At 41.5% G+C, this 17,869-nt stretch overlaps 1 protein-coding gene across 2 annotated transcripts in view; it reads right to left on the minus strand.

Annotated features, from left to right (window-relative positions):
• Positions 1-17,869, minus strand: part of ENTPD1 (ectonucleoside triphosphate diphosphohydrolase 1) — a 70,733-nt gene that overhangs the window by 14,782 nt on the left and 38,082 nt on the right. For both annotated transcript variants that reach the window (XM_069978932.1, XM_069978931.1), the window contains exons 2-3: positions 8,770-8,897; positions 2,082-2,199 (exon numbers count right to left, since the gene is read on the minus strand). In XM_069978932.1, coding sequence (XP_069835033.1) covers positions 2,082-2,199; positions 8,770-8,897 — 246 coding nt within the window. The remainder of the gene's footprint in view (positions 1-2,081; positions 2,200-8,769; positions 8,898-17,869) is intronic.

Genomic DNA, 17,869 nt, shown 5'->3' on the forward strand with positions numbered 1-17,869 from the left:
CCATCTAGTTTGCCCTATAAGTATTTCCTTTCTTATTATCTAAGGGTGGGTTCACACTCCGGAACCGAACTGAGAATTTCCGACGGATTCCATAGCTCGTACCTGTTCACGGCTGCGCCCCTCTCCGTCCGTGCCATAGACACCATTGTACGCATGGGCGGATTCCACATTCCGCCGAAAAAAATTGACATGTCGGGTCGCCCATAGAATGGTGTCTATGGAGACGATGGAAAGGCGCGCGGCCATGAACGGGTACAAGCTATGGAAACCGTCGGAAATTCTCCGCTCAGGTTCCGTAGTGTAAACCCACCCTTAGGATAGATATATGTATAAACCAGGCAGGTTTAAATTCAATTATTGTAGATTTACCTACCACATCTGGTAGAAGTTTGTTCCAAGGATCTACAACTCTTTCAGTAAGGGTAAATTCACATGGGCGGATCTGCAACGGATTTTACGCTGCGAATTTGCAGCGAAATCCGCTGTGGATCCTATGCCAATGACTTTCAATAGGGATACATACTCGCAGCAGGATTTACATCCCGCTGGGAGTATGTATGTGACAGTGCCATTAACCCCCCGCTGAGCATACTTTACCACCTCCCTCCTCCGGCTTGCTTCGGGGGCTCTCGGCGTCTTCACATCCCGTTCAGCCAATCAGTTTTGCTGCGGCAGGGCAGCGCACTGATTGGCTGAGCGGCAAGTCAAGCCAAGAACCCCCGAAGCAAGCAGGAGCAGGGAGGAAGTAAAGTATGCTCCGGCCGGCTGCAGGATGTAAATCCCGCTGCAAGTATGTATCCTCATTGAAAGTCATTGGCATAGGATCCGCAGCGGATTTCGCTGCAAATTCACATCGTAAAATCCGCTGCGGATCGGCCCGTGTGAATTTACCCTACAGTAATATTTTCTTGTGATGATTTTGACCTTTCTATATGGCGGACCTCGTTATAAGTCGATGGGGTCTGCTAGGCGCTACTGGTAGCCATAATTTCACATCAAGTACAATGCCTATAAGGTGATGTCTCATACCTAGAAATGAGCAGACCTTGAGCATGCTCTGATTTGTCCAAACCCAAACCCTTGGCGTTTGATTACCAGTGGCTGAAGAAGTTGGATGTAGTCCTTGGGAGTTTTGGAAAATATGGATACAGCCTATGAACTTAGGGCTGCATCCAACTTGTTAAGCCACTGGTAATCCAATGCAGAGAGTTCTGGTTTGGACAAACTCAAGCATGCTCAAGGTTCGCTCATCTCTACTCATAACCAATGATCACCTGATTGCCTCTCAATCTTATAACAGTAGGGAAAGTTGTAGCCAGCCTTACATTCCCCCAGCAGTGACTACTACAGGATAAATGAGCAGCTTTCTATTGGGGCAAATATTGGTAGGTCCTGAGTTGGGGGTCCTCCCTAAATGGATGATCTTATGTTCTAATATAACACATAGAAAGAAGTTAAGAACCGTTTCAAATACATGGTGAGTGAACCTCGGCCTACTGTAAGGACAAGGTTCTAGTGAAACAAATAGCAAGAAAACTTGAAGTCTGTGGGGTTCCCATAGTTGAAACTTCAACCTATCAGCTATACATATCCTGTGGCTACGCCATGAATTGGTTGGAATTAGAGATGAATGCAACTCAAGTCCGATCGATCGTTCCTATACCTATAGAGCTTGGGAAAACAGATACAGCCTATGGACTACGGCTGTATCCATGTTTTCCAGGACTCCCTAGGGCTGTACCCAACTTCTTCCGCCACCGTTATTAAAATGTCAAACAATTCGACTTGCGCTCAGCTCTATTTGGAAAACTTCAGACTTTTTTGCCAAATCACTACACCCCAGGTAGGGTGATTCCATTTTCTTAGATCAGATGAACCTATTGGGGAGGTTACTGTAGATACACCATTGCACCATGCACATGGGCATGACATCTTGTTCTTCACGTTTTTGTTTTGGTTTTTATACGTGTGGATCATGGCGTGCACCGGCTGCACTACCTATTGACAAAGAGTGCAACATTTCTTTTTGCTGTATGCATCATAGATGGATAGATATATAGATTGGAAATTTTACTACTAACCTGCAACTTTACATTCTGCTACCTGTTCGACAACTCCGGTGTCATTTTCCTTTTCGGCTGGCCAGTGATAGACATATAGGCTGGTGTGTGAGGAGCCCGCATCTAGCACAATGCCATACTGCAGAGAATCGAAGACCATTAGTTACCTACTTTTTAATTTTCTTGATGTTTATGCAGCTTTGTGCCTGTTACATTCATTGCAGACCACTACATGTGATCAGAAAACCAATGTATTGATCCCACTAAGGTCAAGAGGATTATCACTAGACATGTTTATAAATATTTCTTGAAGATGATGTGACACTGACATCAAACACGTTTCATACAAATATGCACTAGTCAACCCTCTTAAGAGTATTGTCTTCATATAATGAAAATCTATGCATAAAACATATACCCAAGGGTATAGCTAGGGAGAGCAGGTTGGTCATGTGCCTTGGATGCCCAGGGGACAGCTTGAGGGTGTTGATTTAAACTTACTTGCCCCCTATTCACAGGTATGTTATTGCGGAGGGTCAAATCTCCATACCCACTGGGTATCCCTAGATTGGCGTTACGGGTCATTTGTTATGAACGAAGCCACTGGTTGGTGTGTGACCCTCAGCTATATTCATTCTCGCTGGAGAAATACATTCATACATGCACTCCATTCGAGTACAGTTCCATTCATAACAAAGGAACCAGGGTGCCGATCTACAGATCCCTGGGGGGGCATGAAGGCAACACCCCCCCCCCCCCCCCATCTTGTTTTCTTACTTTGGCGAGCGGCAGCAATTTGAATTCAGCTCTGAAGTGTGCAGAAGACGTAAAGAGAATAAAAACAAGAAGAGTATTTGCAAAGTTGAAATATTATAGCTAGAATCCTGTGCCTATATATACTGTGCCAGCGCTGTGTGTTTCTCCGTTCCTATTGTCTCAGTCTATACAGCAGTCTCTGCGGGGGGGGGGGGGGGGGGGGGGGGGCAGATTCCTTCCAGGTTGTTGTCCTGCCTATCAGAGTCTGACATATTAAATGAGATAACCATAAAGCCTTTGGTGGTGAAATATGCAATATTTGTTTGTCCTTCGATTCTCTGGTTTCCTGTAAATGTGGGATTATTGATAACAAACTGAATGGAAGCCACCTGCTTATATGTGGATGCATCTATTTATAGGGATGGGAGCCGCAGACGCAGATATGTCACAGTGTATACAGCGAACAGCAAAGATCTAGTACAGGGGTAGGGAACCTTGGCTCTTCAGCTGTTGCTAAACTACAACTCCCACCATGCATAGACAGCCAAAGCTTAAGCTTTGGCTGTCCAGGCATGATGGGAGTTGTTGTTTTACAACAGATGGAGAGCTACCCCTGATCTAGAACATGTTTTCTGGTTCTTGTGACTGGCATAGCAACTTGCTTCCTCTAAAACAGTGCACCTCAGACTGTGAGGCGCCCCCTAGTTGTTAGTGAGATGTTTGGACAAATAATAAGCTCTTCACTGTAAATACAAGCAACCCCCTCCAAAAACAACATAAAGAAATAAATTACACGTAAATGCAAACGCTTGTTACCCACTAATATAAATATTTTTTTTATACAAACTGAGACGGTAGAACTTTTCTGGACAACAGCCAATAGGGCAACTATGACATCTGCCAAGGGAGAGTCCAAACTACAATATACAGTATTACCGCACAACGTTACTCATCTAGTGAAGCTTTAGAGCTAGTAAAACACATTGGGGAAGATTTACTAATCGGTCGTAAAAAATTTCCTATTTGGCGCGTCCTGTTTTATTGCGTGTTTTAGATCATTTTTTTGTGTGGTTTATATAGAAAGGGACGTAGTTTAAAATGTACCATAATGGTGCCAGTATTTTGGTATAGAAAAGTGGGCCAATTGATTGCCAGTTAGGATAAAAACTTAAGGGAATCTGTCATCTGAAATTCAGGTTGCAAACTGCTGACACTGTTAGATAGCTGTTAGAAGGAGACACATGGTACCTTTCGTATGTCTGTTTACGCTTCCAGAACATAAAAAGTTATTTTATTCTCTTAAGGGATGAAACACCTCCTCACTCCCCCTCCCATCCCCGCTTTATCAACTTCTGCAGCTAAATGTTAATCACGCAAGAATAGGGATGAAAAGGGGAGTGAGGAGGAATTACAGCCCTTAGCCCTTTGCACTATTCTACATTCAGGAAGCACAGACATACATGTGAAAGGTACAATGTGTCTTCTCGACCTAACAGCTGTCTGTCAGCAGTTTGGAGCATGAATTTCAGCTGATAAATCCTACTATCATCTTACAAAAACCATTAAAACTATATTGTACAATGAGGTGTTTGGACTATATTGTACAATGGTCATTCCCAGGCTGCAGGTTTAGAACCACAATTAATTATTATGAGTTCTAAGATAAATTTAGGCTATATTCAAAAAATGTTGGAATAAATGTCAACCAATGGTGCGGCCCAGGTATTGCTTAGTGCTGGAGAGGACACAGTAGAAAAGATTAGGAAGCTACGCTGTATAACATTGTTCTCCAACCTATGACACACCTGCTACTGCTAAGCTACAACTCCCAGCATCCCCTGACAGCAAAAGAATCACAGGAGAGCCACAGGTAGAACTATTATTATTATTATTATTATTATTATTATTATTATTATTATTTTAACTCTCCTTTTCATGGAAGAGCCATTGTGCTTGATGTTGTCATGGGGTCACTGTATGCAATATTCAACTGGGCAATAAAGGATAAGTGTATTCTTGCTATATGTTACTGTCTGGGAATATGATCTTTTTATCCAAACACTTTACAGCACTATTTACCTACAAACTTTACAGCACTATATACCTGCACACTTTAGAGCACTATTTACCTACAAACTGTACAGCACTTTTTCCCTTCACACTTTACAGCACTATTTACCTGCACACTTTACAGCACTATTTATCTACACACTTTACAGCACTATTTACCTGCACACTTTACAGCACTATTTACCTACAAACTGTACAGCACTTTTTCCCTTCACACTTTACAGCACTATTTACCTGCACACTTTACAGCACTATTTATCTACACACTTTACAGCACTATTTATCTACACACTTTACAGCACTATTTACCTACAAACTGTACAGCACTATTTACCTGCACACTTTACAGCACTATTTATCTACACCCTTTACAGCGCTAGTTACCTAACACTTTACAGCACAATCTACCTGCACACTTTACATCGCTATTTATCTACCCACTTTACAGCACCGTTTATAAGTTTACTTTACAGCATACCCTTTATTTGTTTAGGCAATATGTGGAGCAGTAATTTTGTTCGGTGTGCTTTCCTTTGACTCTGTATTAAAGCATTATTTAAGCGATATTTTGGGATTTTTTATGCTTGAGTATTTGAGTTCTGGTTTCCATAGTTGAAGTATCTATCTATGCACTATTGTTAGAACTGTTGTAGAATTTTTGCATTATCATTGGTACTATTGTATGTATGTTGTATGGCTGATATTATTTTATTAGTAGCCAGTACTTCTACATTACCTATGTAACATTACTGGCATAGTTATATACATACTACAATGAAGGTGATAAAAGTACAGTGAAGGGATTCAGGATGGTCCTAGGGAAAACCTATGTTACTGTTCACTTCCTGGATTAGCACCCTGTTGAGATTTGAACCTACCTTGCAAAACTACAGCATGAAAGCATCTTCTGCAGAGCTGGTACCATGGTTTTAGATACCTCTGAATGCAATGTTTCCCATAGATCCCTATGAAAATTTCTCTTTTATTTTCATATACTGTATACAGCAGGCTGCTTTGTCTTATTCAGAGAAGTTGCCTTATTGCTTACTCTTCAGCCTTTATTCCCCCCTCTCCTTAATTAACCTCCAATCTGATTTGTATCTGGTTTGTATCTGGAGGCCATATCCTCAGATAGCTTTTCAAACAGAAGAAGAGATTATGGGGGCCATTTATTAAGTCCAACGTTTTTTACGCCGGACTTAAAAATGTCCCCGCATCTCCGGCGCTATGGGGATTTATGTAGAGGCGGACTGCCTCTACATAAATTCCGTGCGCTCCGGTGCGCACGGCCAAAAACCTATGCCAGCTGAGCACTGGAGTAGGTTTTCGGCGTATCTTTTGGCGGAATGAATGGTGAATCGCGCGGACTCTGAGTCCGCGCCCTCCGTCCCGCCCCCGTTACACCCCCTCCCAGCCCCCCGGCGTAGCCGGCGGAAAGTGCCGATTTGCGAATATTATATTCGCAAATCGCCCATTTGCGAATAAAATCATGCGCAAATCAGCACTTTCCGCTGAAAAAAAATGTACGCCCGTTGATGCATGTCCCCCTATATGTTAAAGTGTCACTGTTGTTATAACTTTCCAAATCTAAATCAACAGTAGATGTGATATAAAGCAAGTTTTCAATTTACATTCTTTTTTTCTTTTTCTTTTTTTTTTTAGTTATCATGGAAAACACAGCACTTCCTGTTTTCTGACAGTTTTTTTTTCTCAAAAAACAGGAAACAGTCAGAAAACAGGAAGTCCTGTGTTTCCCAGGCCATCTGAGCGCTCACAGAGAGAAGGCAGTCATGTGACTGATGGAAACATTGAGCCGTGACTCTCTGTACTGACCGGAAATACTGTATTTAGTCTGTTTTTTTTCAACCAGCACAAGTCAGAAAATCTGCCTTCAGGAGACTGGACCTGGATTTCTGGTAAGTTCGGCTTTGTTTTACAGCATGATAAAAAAAAAAAAGACTGTATATTGCAAACTTGCTTTATATCACATCTATTGTTGGTTTCGATTTTGAAAGTTATAACGACAGGTACACTTTAAATCATGCAGGCTGCAGAAGAGAAACTAAGAACATTTTTTTAATTATTAAAAAAAAAATAGTAAGTACAATGTATAATAATAATAATAATAATAATAATAATAATGACAATAATCAAACAAAAATGCTTTCAAAGGCATCCATAGCTTTAAAGCTGTTCTATGCATTACTATAGGCTGGGTGCCAAGCAAAAGCACTGTATGCATGTACCTATCCTCAGTTAATAGACACAACCTTGCCGTTTTCTCTGGCATTCACACATGTACGCCTATATAGGATAAATATAGGATGGCACATTGTAAGATGTAAGAGCTGCCTAATTGTGTAATGCTGTATATAATCTTGCACATTTGTCAGCAGTTTTAGTCCTGGAATGTCTCCCAGACTCAGTAAATGGTATGTTACCGTCTGAAGCTGACACTAATGAGGTTCTCTCTTGGATAAAAGCTGCACAATGAAAATAAACCTGACAAGGGGAGATAAGGAATATTATGGAGTAGGCGCTGCCATCTTAATTATGTGTTACACACATCTAGCGAGAAGCCTTCTTTAAGAAAACTTCCCTGACCCTACAATTCCCATATGTGCCACCCTGACAGTATTTACATAGGAAGTATCATTAGCTTTGGCCAACGAATAATAAGCTCTTCACTGTAAGTAAAAGCAACCCCCTCCAAAAACAACATAAAGAAATAAATTACATGTAAATGCAAACGCTTGTTACCCACTAATATAAATATTTTTTTTTTATACAAACTAAGACGGTAGAACTTTTCTGGACAACAGCCAATAGGGCAACTATGACATTTGCCAAGGGAATGTCCAAACTACAATATACAGTATTACCGCACAACGTTACTCATCTAGTGAAGGTTTAGAGCTTGTAAAACACATTGGGGAAGATTTACTAGTGGGTCGTAAAAAAATTTCCTTTTTGGTGCGTCCTGTTTTATTGCGTGTTTTAGATACTTTTTTGTGTGGTTTATATAGAAAGGGTATAACTTTTTGGGAAGGGACGTAGTTTAAAATGCACCATAATGGTGCCAGTATTTTGGTGTAGAAAAGTGGGCAAATTGATTGCCAGTTGGGATAAAGTTTAAAGGGAATCTGTCAGGTTGCAAACTGCTGACACTGTTAGATAGCTGTTAGGAGAAGGAGACACATGGTACCTTTCATATGTCTGTTTACGCTTCCAAAACATAAATTTATTTTATTTTATTCTCCAGTGAAAAGTGTCAAAGAGGTGTTCCCAAACACATGCTAAGGCATGAAACCCCTCATCCTAGAAGCACAGACAGATTTGTGAAAGGTACCATGTGTCTTCATGACCTAACAGCTATCTGGAAGCAGTTTAGAGCATGAATTTCAGCTTATAAATTCTACTACCATCTTACAAAACAGAGGGTCCATTCAAAGGACAGACCATTAATATTAGACTGCTGTACTATTATTAGTGGCGGTGAAGGTAGTGTTGTTGTCTTCAATTGAATGCTACTATGTTGCAGTATCTTATACCACCACTACTAATAGTAAGGCGATGCAAGGATGAACTGTGGTAAACACTGGAGAGGCTATGGCACTTGCAGATAGGGGGGACCGGATTCAGACCCCCAGCAATCAAATATTGATGGCTTATCCTGGGGACTTATTTTTTCTATGTATACCGCTAGGTTGCGATGCAGCGTCCTCTAATGTCTGGTCAGGAATGGTGCAGCATAGAAACAGCTGATTTTCTGTGATCACATAAGCCAGTGGTCAGACTGCCACATTCGACAAGTCTCAACATCTCCTTGTAATAGGCAATAATTTTCCATAATAGCAATAATAACATTAATTATGTAAATTACCTTAAGATTCTTTGGAAGAGGCCTATTCTGAACGACTGCTACTACAATTAAAGCAATTATCCCCAAGGTAAAAAAAACTCCTAGGATGAAGAGGACCTTTCTGTTCCATGTCTTCTTCTGTTTTGCAACTGTAACAAAGCAAAGACAATGTAAATGCTACAGTGTAGAGAAAAAGGACGGTTCAGAAACGTATGTAGCCTACTAGGGAGCAAAACTAGGAGACAACTAAAGTGGATGACTCATTATTTATCTTGTATATCAGATTTTTCAGCAGATTTCTGCTCTGCAATTTCTTTCTTTTTTTCTCTCTCTTTGCAGTACGTGTGCTCCCAGGCACTCCCCCTCCAATCTCCCTCCTTCCGATCAATAGACTTGTATTGCTTGTAATCTGATCCCTGAGCTGCTAAAAGTTGTATCCAGAAAACAAAAGTTGTTACTAAGCTGTTTTTTTTCCATTGTGGATGACATTTTAAAGAAGTGGGATTGAGGGAGATGCTTGATAACAGGAGAAGGAAAAACTTTGTCTGATAAGATATATTACAAAGTTTGTTATATTTGCTTGTACTGTTGAGCTATACAAAGTTTGTATAAATGACACACACCTTTGTTCTCAGGGATATTAGACCCAGCCAAACCCCTTTTTTTCTGCTCACAGTACATGCACACTCCGCTAAGCATGCATGTGCCTAGGGGAAACAGTAGGGATAGCTCAACTTGGTCAACAGCTATATAAAATGTATGGCCAGCTTTACGCTGGGTTTACACTGCCTTTTTGCTGTCCTCTTTTTTCTCATCCATTTTATGCAAAAATAAAAATTGATGTATTTGTGTGCATCCGTTTTGATCTGTTTTTCCATTGACCACCATTATAAAAAAAAAACAGAGGTTTGATCTGTTTTTTGATCCTTTTTTTAATAATAGAAAAACGGATCAAAACGGTTGCATACAAATACATACTTTTTTTTTTTTTTTTTTTTTTTTAATAAAACGGATTTAAAAAACAGACTGCAACAGTGTGAACCAAGCCGTACTCTTATGGGTAACTTTGTATATTATATAAGTTTAACACTGGGTTGCTTGGGCTATCCTCTTATTTTACATTGAAAATTTGAGATACAATCCAGGCAGCAGATATATAACTTATTGTTTTTGCAAAATCTGTAACAGAGGCGGAAACTATCAGAGGTTATCACATATGCCCTCTCAGGCCTCCGTGCCCGGGTGCCACTGCAACCTCTGCCCCCCCCCCCCCCCCTCTATTTATAATCCTGCCATACAGAACTCTTTCATACAAAGCTTTACAACAGGTCTTAAAGTCCTTCTAAGCTCATGCCCTGAATATTAACCACGGAAAACTTTCTAGAAAGGAAACCTCTTTTTTTTTTTTTTTTTTTAATTTCCATTTTTATTAAAGAAGAGGAAGCAATACGTTGCTTTCCGGTGGAATTATGTCATAGAAGTGTAAGACGGGATTCCCTGCGGCATGGCCTTGTACAAATTAACAATCCGTACCATTCACTGCCTCTTACAAAGCACATTCTTTCCATCTGGATATATTCCCGCTCAGCCAAACACTGCAATAAAAGAAAAAGAAGTGCCCAAGATAGAATCGCTTTCCTTAGCTGAACTGTTTTTGTGACTCCATTTACATAATAGGCAAGAGAACGGGTCACTGTCTACTTGGCATTGCCTGACATTAAAAGTGACCGCAATAAACTAGGCATTTGTGTGCTGCAAACTGTGCAAGACCTGTTCTGTGTAGGAAATGGTGAATAAACCCGTCTTCTAGTAATAAGCAAAAGGAGCATTGAGCAAGGAACACGGCTTGGGGACCTTAGCTCACAAAAAGCGGCTTGTCTCCAGACGACGCTTATTCCAGCTATTTGTATCTGGATATTTTTACCATACAAAGTGTATGACAGATCGTATCTTGTAGGATCTGGCCGGATCTGGATGTATCACTATTGCAGTTCTTTTTATATTTCATGTGTTTTGGAAGCGGTTGAGAAGTTTGAGGTGTTCAACGTGTGACTTGGCAGAATGCAATAAGGTTTGCTGAGAAGTCAGACACCTTATAAGGGTCTGTTAGAGGAACCTACAATAACCTGAACATTTAAAAGCAGTAAGAAAGCGCTATTTATTATGTATAATTCTTCAGGGACTTTCATCTCAGCCACCAAGGTCGCAAAGCCTTGGGAAAACTGAGAATAACTAGTAATTTACTTCTATTCCAGTACTTATCAGCTGCTGTATGTTCAGCAGGAAGTGGTGTATCTTTCCAGACTGACACAGTGCTCTCTGTAGCCACCTTTAGCCATGTCAGGAACAGTAGCATATCCCCATAGAAAACCTCTCCTGCTCTCCAGACTGGAAAAATACTTCTTCCTGCAGGACATACAGCAGTTAAGAAGTACAGGAAGACTTGAGATTTTTCAACAGAAGTAAATTACGAATCTCTGGCACTTTTTGACACTAGTTTATATAAAAGAGAGAATTTTTTGGTGAACTGCCCCTTTAAAAGGGCTGCAGGAAAAAAGGATGCTGAACACCTACAAGATGCAAGCCCAAGCTCAATGCCAGCTGGCCACCGGCTGAAGACCTGAGACCAGAAGGTATTGAATGACTAACACATTGGAAAGGTTGTAGCTGTGGTTTAGCAGCTGTCACGTCGCATCATACCAACCTGCATTATTAATCAGTCTGGGCCATCATGACTGTTTAAAGGGGAACTCTAGTATGAGAATTTAATAAAATGATCCCTCAATATATTTAAGTAATTAATATAGCGTTAAGTGTTATCACTATTAGCACTGGCTTTAGCATGCTTTTGAGTTTTTTTCCCCTCCAAAGGAACTTGCATCAACGCATCATCTTCTAATGTCTCAGGAGGCTTGGCTAGATCTTATTTCTGAGCTCTAGTCCCACCCCCCTTAGTGATGTCACCATCTCTGACCAGACCCTGCTGCCTACATCACCATCTGCCTCTCAGAAACACCTGATAAATATATATTTTTATTGGGAAATTTAGGTAAGGTGAGGTGTGGTTACAGCATGCTGCCCTAAGATGAATGATGCTACAGAGAAAGTGAATGCTGCAAACCCACTGTGCATTAGTCTGCAATAAAATTGGATGTTCTGCAACAGCTTTGGGTGGGGAACTGGCAGGAGTGCTAAGGGAAGGGGGTAGTTAGGGTGGAAGGACTGTGATGGAGAACAGACAGAAAGCAATGGTTTCTGGGAATTGTGGCACTGAGCAACTACTCAAACAGGAAGTAGTGAACTAAGGCTCCCTAAATCAAATGGATTTTTGATGGTTTCAATACTGGGGAAGACAGGTAGGCAATGCTATATAGTCTTGCAGCATGTTTTTTTTCTACATAACGTCAGAGTACCCCTTTAGTGTTTGCATTGATATAATTGCATGAGGTGGCATATGCATCACAAATAGTGTCTCCTCAGGGGTAAGATTTAATTAAGGAGGAAATTAAATTTTATTCACTGATCACCATAACAATAGTACAAACATTACTATACAAGCTGCTACTCTTGTGGTGATACCAAATATTCTTTTTTTTTCTATTTGGTAACATGTATTTTATTAAGTTCATGTATTAATCTTTATAAAGTGGTTACTGTATATTTATCAAGTCCATCAAGTTCAATCTCTAAACCTACTGTGTTGATCCAGAGGAAGGCAAAAACCCTTATAAGTCAAATGCCAATTGCCTTATCACAGAGAAAAAAATTCCTTCCTGACCCCATAACACACAAATTCTTGTCTTTGTGTTTATTTTAAAGGAGCATTCCGTTAGTCTTAAACTTCTAATATGTTGCTGCCCTGGCAAAGAACATAAAAATAGGCTATTCTTACTTTTCCGTGCTGGTACATCATCTTCGGGTCCCCGACTGAACCATCCTGCTTCCACTTCCAAGATGGACTCGTCCCGGCAGTGACAGGCCGCTCATCCAGTTACTGGCTGCGGCGCTGTCCTATCTCATTCAGTGATATGCTGAGCGGGTTGTCACTGCTGAGACGAGTCCATCTCGGAAGTGGAGGTGGCTCAGCTGGGGTCTGGAAGTTAACCTGTGGTGGTGTACCACCTGTGTGATGTTATGTCGGAGGATTGGCCAGTCACTTGCCAGATGGTAAAGTGTGACGCCACTCCAGTGGTGGTTGGCCGAGATAGAGCCGGACCTCGAGGTATTAATTTGTTATGCCAGTGCCGGGTAGGCACACAGGTGTGATGGCACGTCTGCTTTTATCTGAGGTCGGTTGTACCTTTTTTCCCTGTGCTCAGTGTCCTGTGGGGCTGCTACGGGGTCCCTTGGATTAGTGTAATCACGGATGACCCTCCCGGACTATTGGATCTGCCACCCAAAGAAAGGGGAAGTGTCCCAGGGTTGTGATGTATACAGTGTCGGTGTAAAGCGAAGGATCACAGAGTCTCTTTATCATTAATAAGGCTGTTTTTACTGAAGAGTATGTGCTTGCAGCAGGTTACAAGGTTATGACGTTTCTCTTGATAAAACACTTGATAGCACACTTGATAAAACTTGTAAGTAAATACTTGGCAACACAGCAACCGAATCTGCAACAGGAATACAGTGTTGAATACAGTCGTGCTGACTGAGTAGCATGTTGAGTGATACAGAGAAGCAGAGTAGCAAAGAGGAGGATGTCGCGAGAGTCTCAACCCAAGTAGTACAGTGCTCTGCCGGGATGTTGGAGGATGAGGTAGAAGAATACTTAGAAGAAGGAGAAGAGAGCACCTGTGCCCGTGTATTGACCTGATAGTCTTCACAACACCTGATGCCCACTCGATTTGGGGACCCGTCCTAGAGGGTGACACAGGCCCCAGACCTTGTAACCTGGGATGAGCGGAATGCTGAGAGTTCCCTGCTGACAACCACGCTGTGAGATAGAGTTCCTAGGCTTACTGCAACTTTGCTCTATCTGGATCAGTTCCTAGCTTCTGTGGCTTTTGCAGATACTGTCCTGCACTGTGAGTCTCCTAGTCCACGGCGTGGGTTGAGGTTGTCTCTGACTTGTCCTCTCTTGAAAGGGTTTAACACTGCATAGCGTTGTGTAACATTACTGAGAAGAAAACTGTTAGCTGTGTCCTGTCTTGCTTCCTACCCATACAGGGTTCTAGCTAAGACTGACCAGAATAGGGGAACTGGCAGAGGGCCAGAGCCCAGAGAGGTCCACTGTAGAGAGCTGTCTAGCTTGCATCCTTCCTCTACAATATCCAACACGGAAAAGACCCTGCACTTCATCCACCCTTCCTCCAAGGCATCTAAAGTGCGCTGTGAGTGGGTGAAGAGTGCGAACAAAAAAAGTAAAGAGAGAGATGATAGGAGAGAAGAAGAACAGATTTCCATAGGTTTGCAGATCCATGTGACATACAAGGAAACAATAACTCTTTACACACTTCAGCTGTGCATTATCTGAACACACATATCTAATACAATGACATCTAGTGATGAAACTTTATCACTACTTCCATCGCCACATAATTACAGGCTGGTGTATATAATAGTAACACCCGTGGTAGGACACCACAAACCTAAGAAGAGATTAAAATAAACAGAATACCAAAGGTTGTGTATAGAAAAAGAGTAAAGTCCTTACTTTCTACTATTTCTCCTTTTAGGATCCACTTATAGCGCTGGATAAAAACAAGTATATAAAAAAAAACCAAAAAAAAACACAAGATTAACTACCCGGCCTAAGGCCATGATTACACATGCGTAATACTGACCTGACAACATCACAGCTTATGATAAGGCTTCTTGTTCTCTAAATTCACCATCTGGCCCAGACTTGAGTCCACAATATGGAAACACATACACATCTGCAATACACCTGTGTGGACGTGGTCTTACATGTGTCACATCACACGTGCACTGAAAGCAATAAAGCTACTGTATGCGAGAACGACACGGAAGCACATAGAGCACCTATGGCTTCATAATGCTGTGTGCCACTTTACAGGCTCTGTTATGTGCTGAAGCCTTCTACTTATCCCCTGACATGTTCAGCAGAGCGGATGGAAGTTTTTACAGCTTTTATGTCATATGCAAAATAGCATGAACATGTAGGGCCATAAAAGACAGTGTATGAATGAGCAAGTCATATCGCATGCCTAAAATAGTATAAAAGTAGAAAAGACCATTTCTTCTCTGTGCACGGTTTACAGGCATAAAACAATTGTTCAAAGGTTTTACAAGCAAATTAAGTACAACTAAGGAACAGTCCAATGGTAGACGTGTTATAACTAGAATACAGCAATGCTTTGGCTTTACAGACCCTAAAGCAAATGACTAGAAGAGCTCATATACAGTATGACATCTGGTTCTAGCTCTGCAGTTATATGAACTGAGTTATATGAACAGAATTCATTGTGCAAATCAGTTTGTTTGGTTTAAAGAGAATCTTTCACCTAAAATTTTTAAAAAGTGCAAAATAGATTTTTGGATTTTTTTTTTATTTTTTTTTAATCCTCACATTCTGACACAGTGCTTTCTGCTGCCACCTCTGTCCATGTCAGGAACTGTCCAGAGCAGGAGGAGTTTTCTAAAGGGAATTGCTCCTTCTCTGGACAGTTGCTGACATGGACAGAGGTGGCAGCAGAGAGCACTGTGTCAGACTAGAAAGAATAAACCACTTCCTGCAGGACATACAGCAGCTGATAAGTACTGGAAGACTGGAGATTTTTTAAATAGAAGTAAATTACAAATCTATATAACTTTCTAAAACCAGGGGATTTTGAACAAAAAGATTTTTGCTGGAGTACCCCTTTAAGGCACATTATGAAAACATACAGTTGTGTTTCCCGCTTTCTGTGTTACTTCATTCAAGTCCATGGAGAAAAAAACTACAGCAGAGGTATCAACTTGTTATTTATGCATGAAAGTCCTATATTTCGTTGAATTCTCTAGGACTTCGGTAACAGACCGTACATCACCCCTCGTCTTCATAATAATGCTCCCCGAACTGACAGGCCGGTGAACTCTCAGCACGTCCTTCACCTGTCTTCACAAGCCGATGGCAGTAAAACCCGTCAACCTCTCGCACTCCACACTGTAAAGAAATCAGGGAGCCTGCAGTCTATGTGTCATTTTCATGAGATACGCGTCAATCCCTGCTGGTATACGGGGTCGGCTATGAAGTATTCATGACAGCAGCTGCCAAGTTCCATCTCATTTCACATTCAAAATGTATGTTTTAGCTCAACTTTTAATGCATGTATTCAGTGGTTTGGGAACTATCACGAATTCTTCCTCCAACACTCCTGAGCCCGACAGTAACAGCGGCCACCAAACTCTATAAATATGATCCTAGCCAGGAAACCTCCTACAGCCATTATGCACATATTAGAGACTATAACCTTACTTTGACCTATTTGACAGTAAAGTCTTTCTCGCCAACTGGTCCACAATGATTCAGCTATTGCAGTAGAATTCTACTCGTATAAATAGTGATGTAAGATATATCAGTAGGCGTTATATGTGACTATGTAGTGTCCCAGAGCAGGTGTGCCACTACTTCCTAGCACAACCTGTCGTTGGGTATTCTTGCATGTGTCTCTATGCTCTGGGCTGTAGGTAGCTTTTTACTCTTTTACCACTTGGTGTCTCACTTTCCTACATATTGCACAGCTATCACAAGGGTTAATATTGCACTTATTGGGGGAGATTTATCAAAGGGTGTAAAATTTAGACTGGTGCAAACTGCCCACAGCAACCAATTACAGCTGAGCTTTCCTTTCAGCACTGCCTAAAGCTGAGCTGTGATTGGTTGCTGTGGGTAGTTTGCACCAGTCTGAATTTTACACCCTTTGATAAATCTCCCCCATTATATTTATTGTTCCCACAATCCTTAGGCTGGGTACCACACACTACACCTACCTATAAAACACTTGGGGCAGCGATCAGTACTGAACACCAGCGTCGATCTGCTAGATCTGCGCTCATTTACTGGGCCTATTACACAACGCAATAATCGTTTAGCAAGGGCTGCATGGATATCATTAGTGATGTCTGTGCAGCCTTTGCCTTAACAGTTTTATATTATTTATCAACGTTCCCGGTCTCCTCCTGCACGCTTCCTCCCTGGTCATTCTGAAACTGCAGCCCAGGGAACCAGGGAAGAAGCATGCAAAGTGCAGCGGGAGACCGGAAACGTGAATAGGTAATGTAAAAAGTGTTTGTTGAATTGTCAGCTGCCGGCCGCACATTGCTATTACACGTAGCGATACGTGGTCGGAGCCCAATGATTTTAGGTCAGGACCTAAAGAAAAGCTGGTCGTTGACTCTATCACACATAGCAATAATCGTCCGAATCGCTGTTCGAATCGCTCCGTGTAATAGGACCCTTAGTTTCATTCTGTTCCAGAAGCTTCTTCACCAATGGGAGACAAATACCCGTCCACTCCTGCAAAACTCTCTGTTAGTTCCTGGGTGGGAGCTCTAGTCTAGAGGTGTGAGAGTAGAGTTCTAGCTAGTGTGTGTTCCAGAGTACTATGCAGTGCTAAAGCCAAAGGTGGGGTAACTGCCATATAGTGACACCTTGCCTATATCTGGGGTGACTAATCCTTTCCAAGTCAGGATGTTCCAGAAACAAAAGGTTTGTTTGCAGCAGCGCAAAGTGCAGATAATGCCGAAGTACTTAGCTGACTTCGCTCGGCCATCTCAGAGAACTATATGTGGTTAGTTTCACCTGGTTGTGCAAGCCCAAGGCACTTTATTATGTTTCTGTCAGGAAGCAGTATCTTATCCTATACCGTGAGTATGAGTATCTTCTATCAAGATTTCTAGAAAGCCAGACGCCACAACAGAGTTCTGCTACTAATTAGACAAGGCTAAGGGGGGGTATCTCCCTAGCTTTCTACCAGTAAATAACGAGCAAAACCTTAACGTATCTATGCACCTATATACCTCAAGTACGCAGCTTAAGTATTCTGTGTGTTGCACTGAAGCTTAAAGTGTTCAACTTGTTTAAGAACTTGGATTCTGTGCTTACTCCGTCTGCACACCTACACCTGTTCTACCTTTTAAAAAGACGTGTTTCAGTATACCCATGAGTGGACATAACATT

This window comes from Dendropsophus ebraccatus, chromosome 8 (genome assembly GCF_027789765.1).
Source record: "Dendropsophus ebraccatus isolate aDenEbr1 chromosome 8, aDenEbr1.pat, whole genome shotgun sequence".
NCBI classification, from domain to species: Eukaryota; Metazoa; Chordata; class Amphibia; order Anura; family Hylidae; genus Dendropsophus; species Dendropsophus ebraccatus.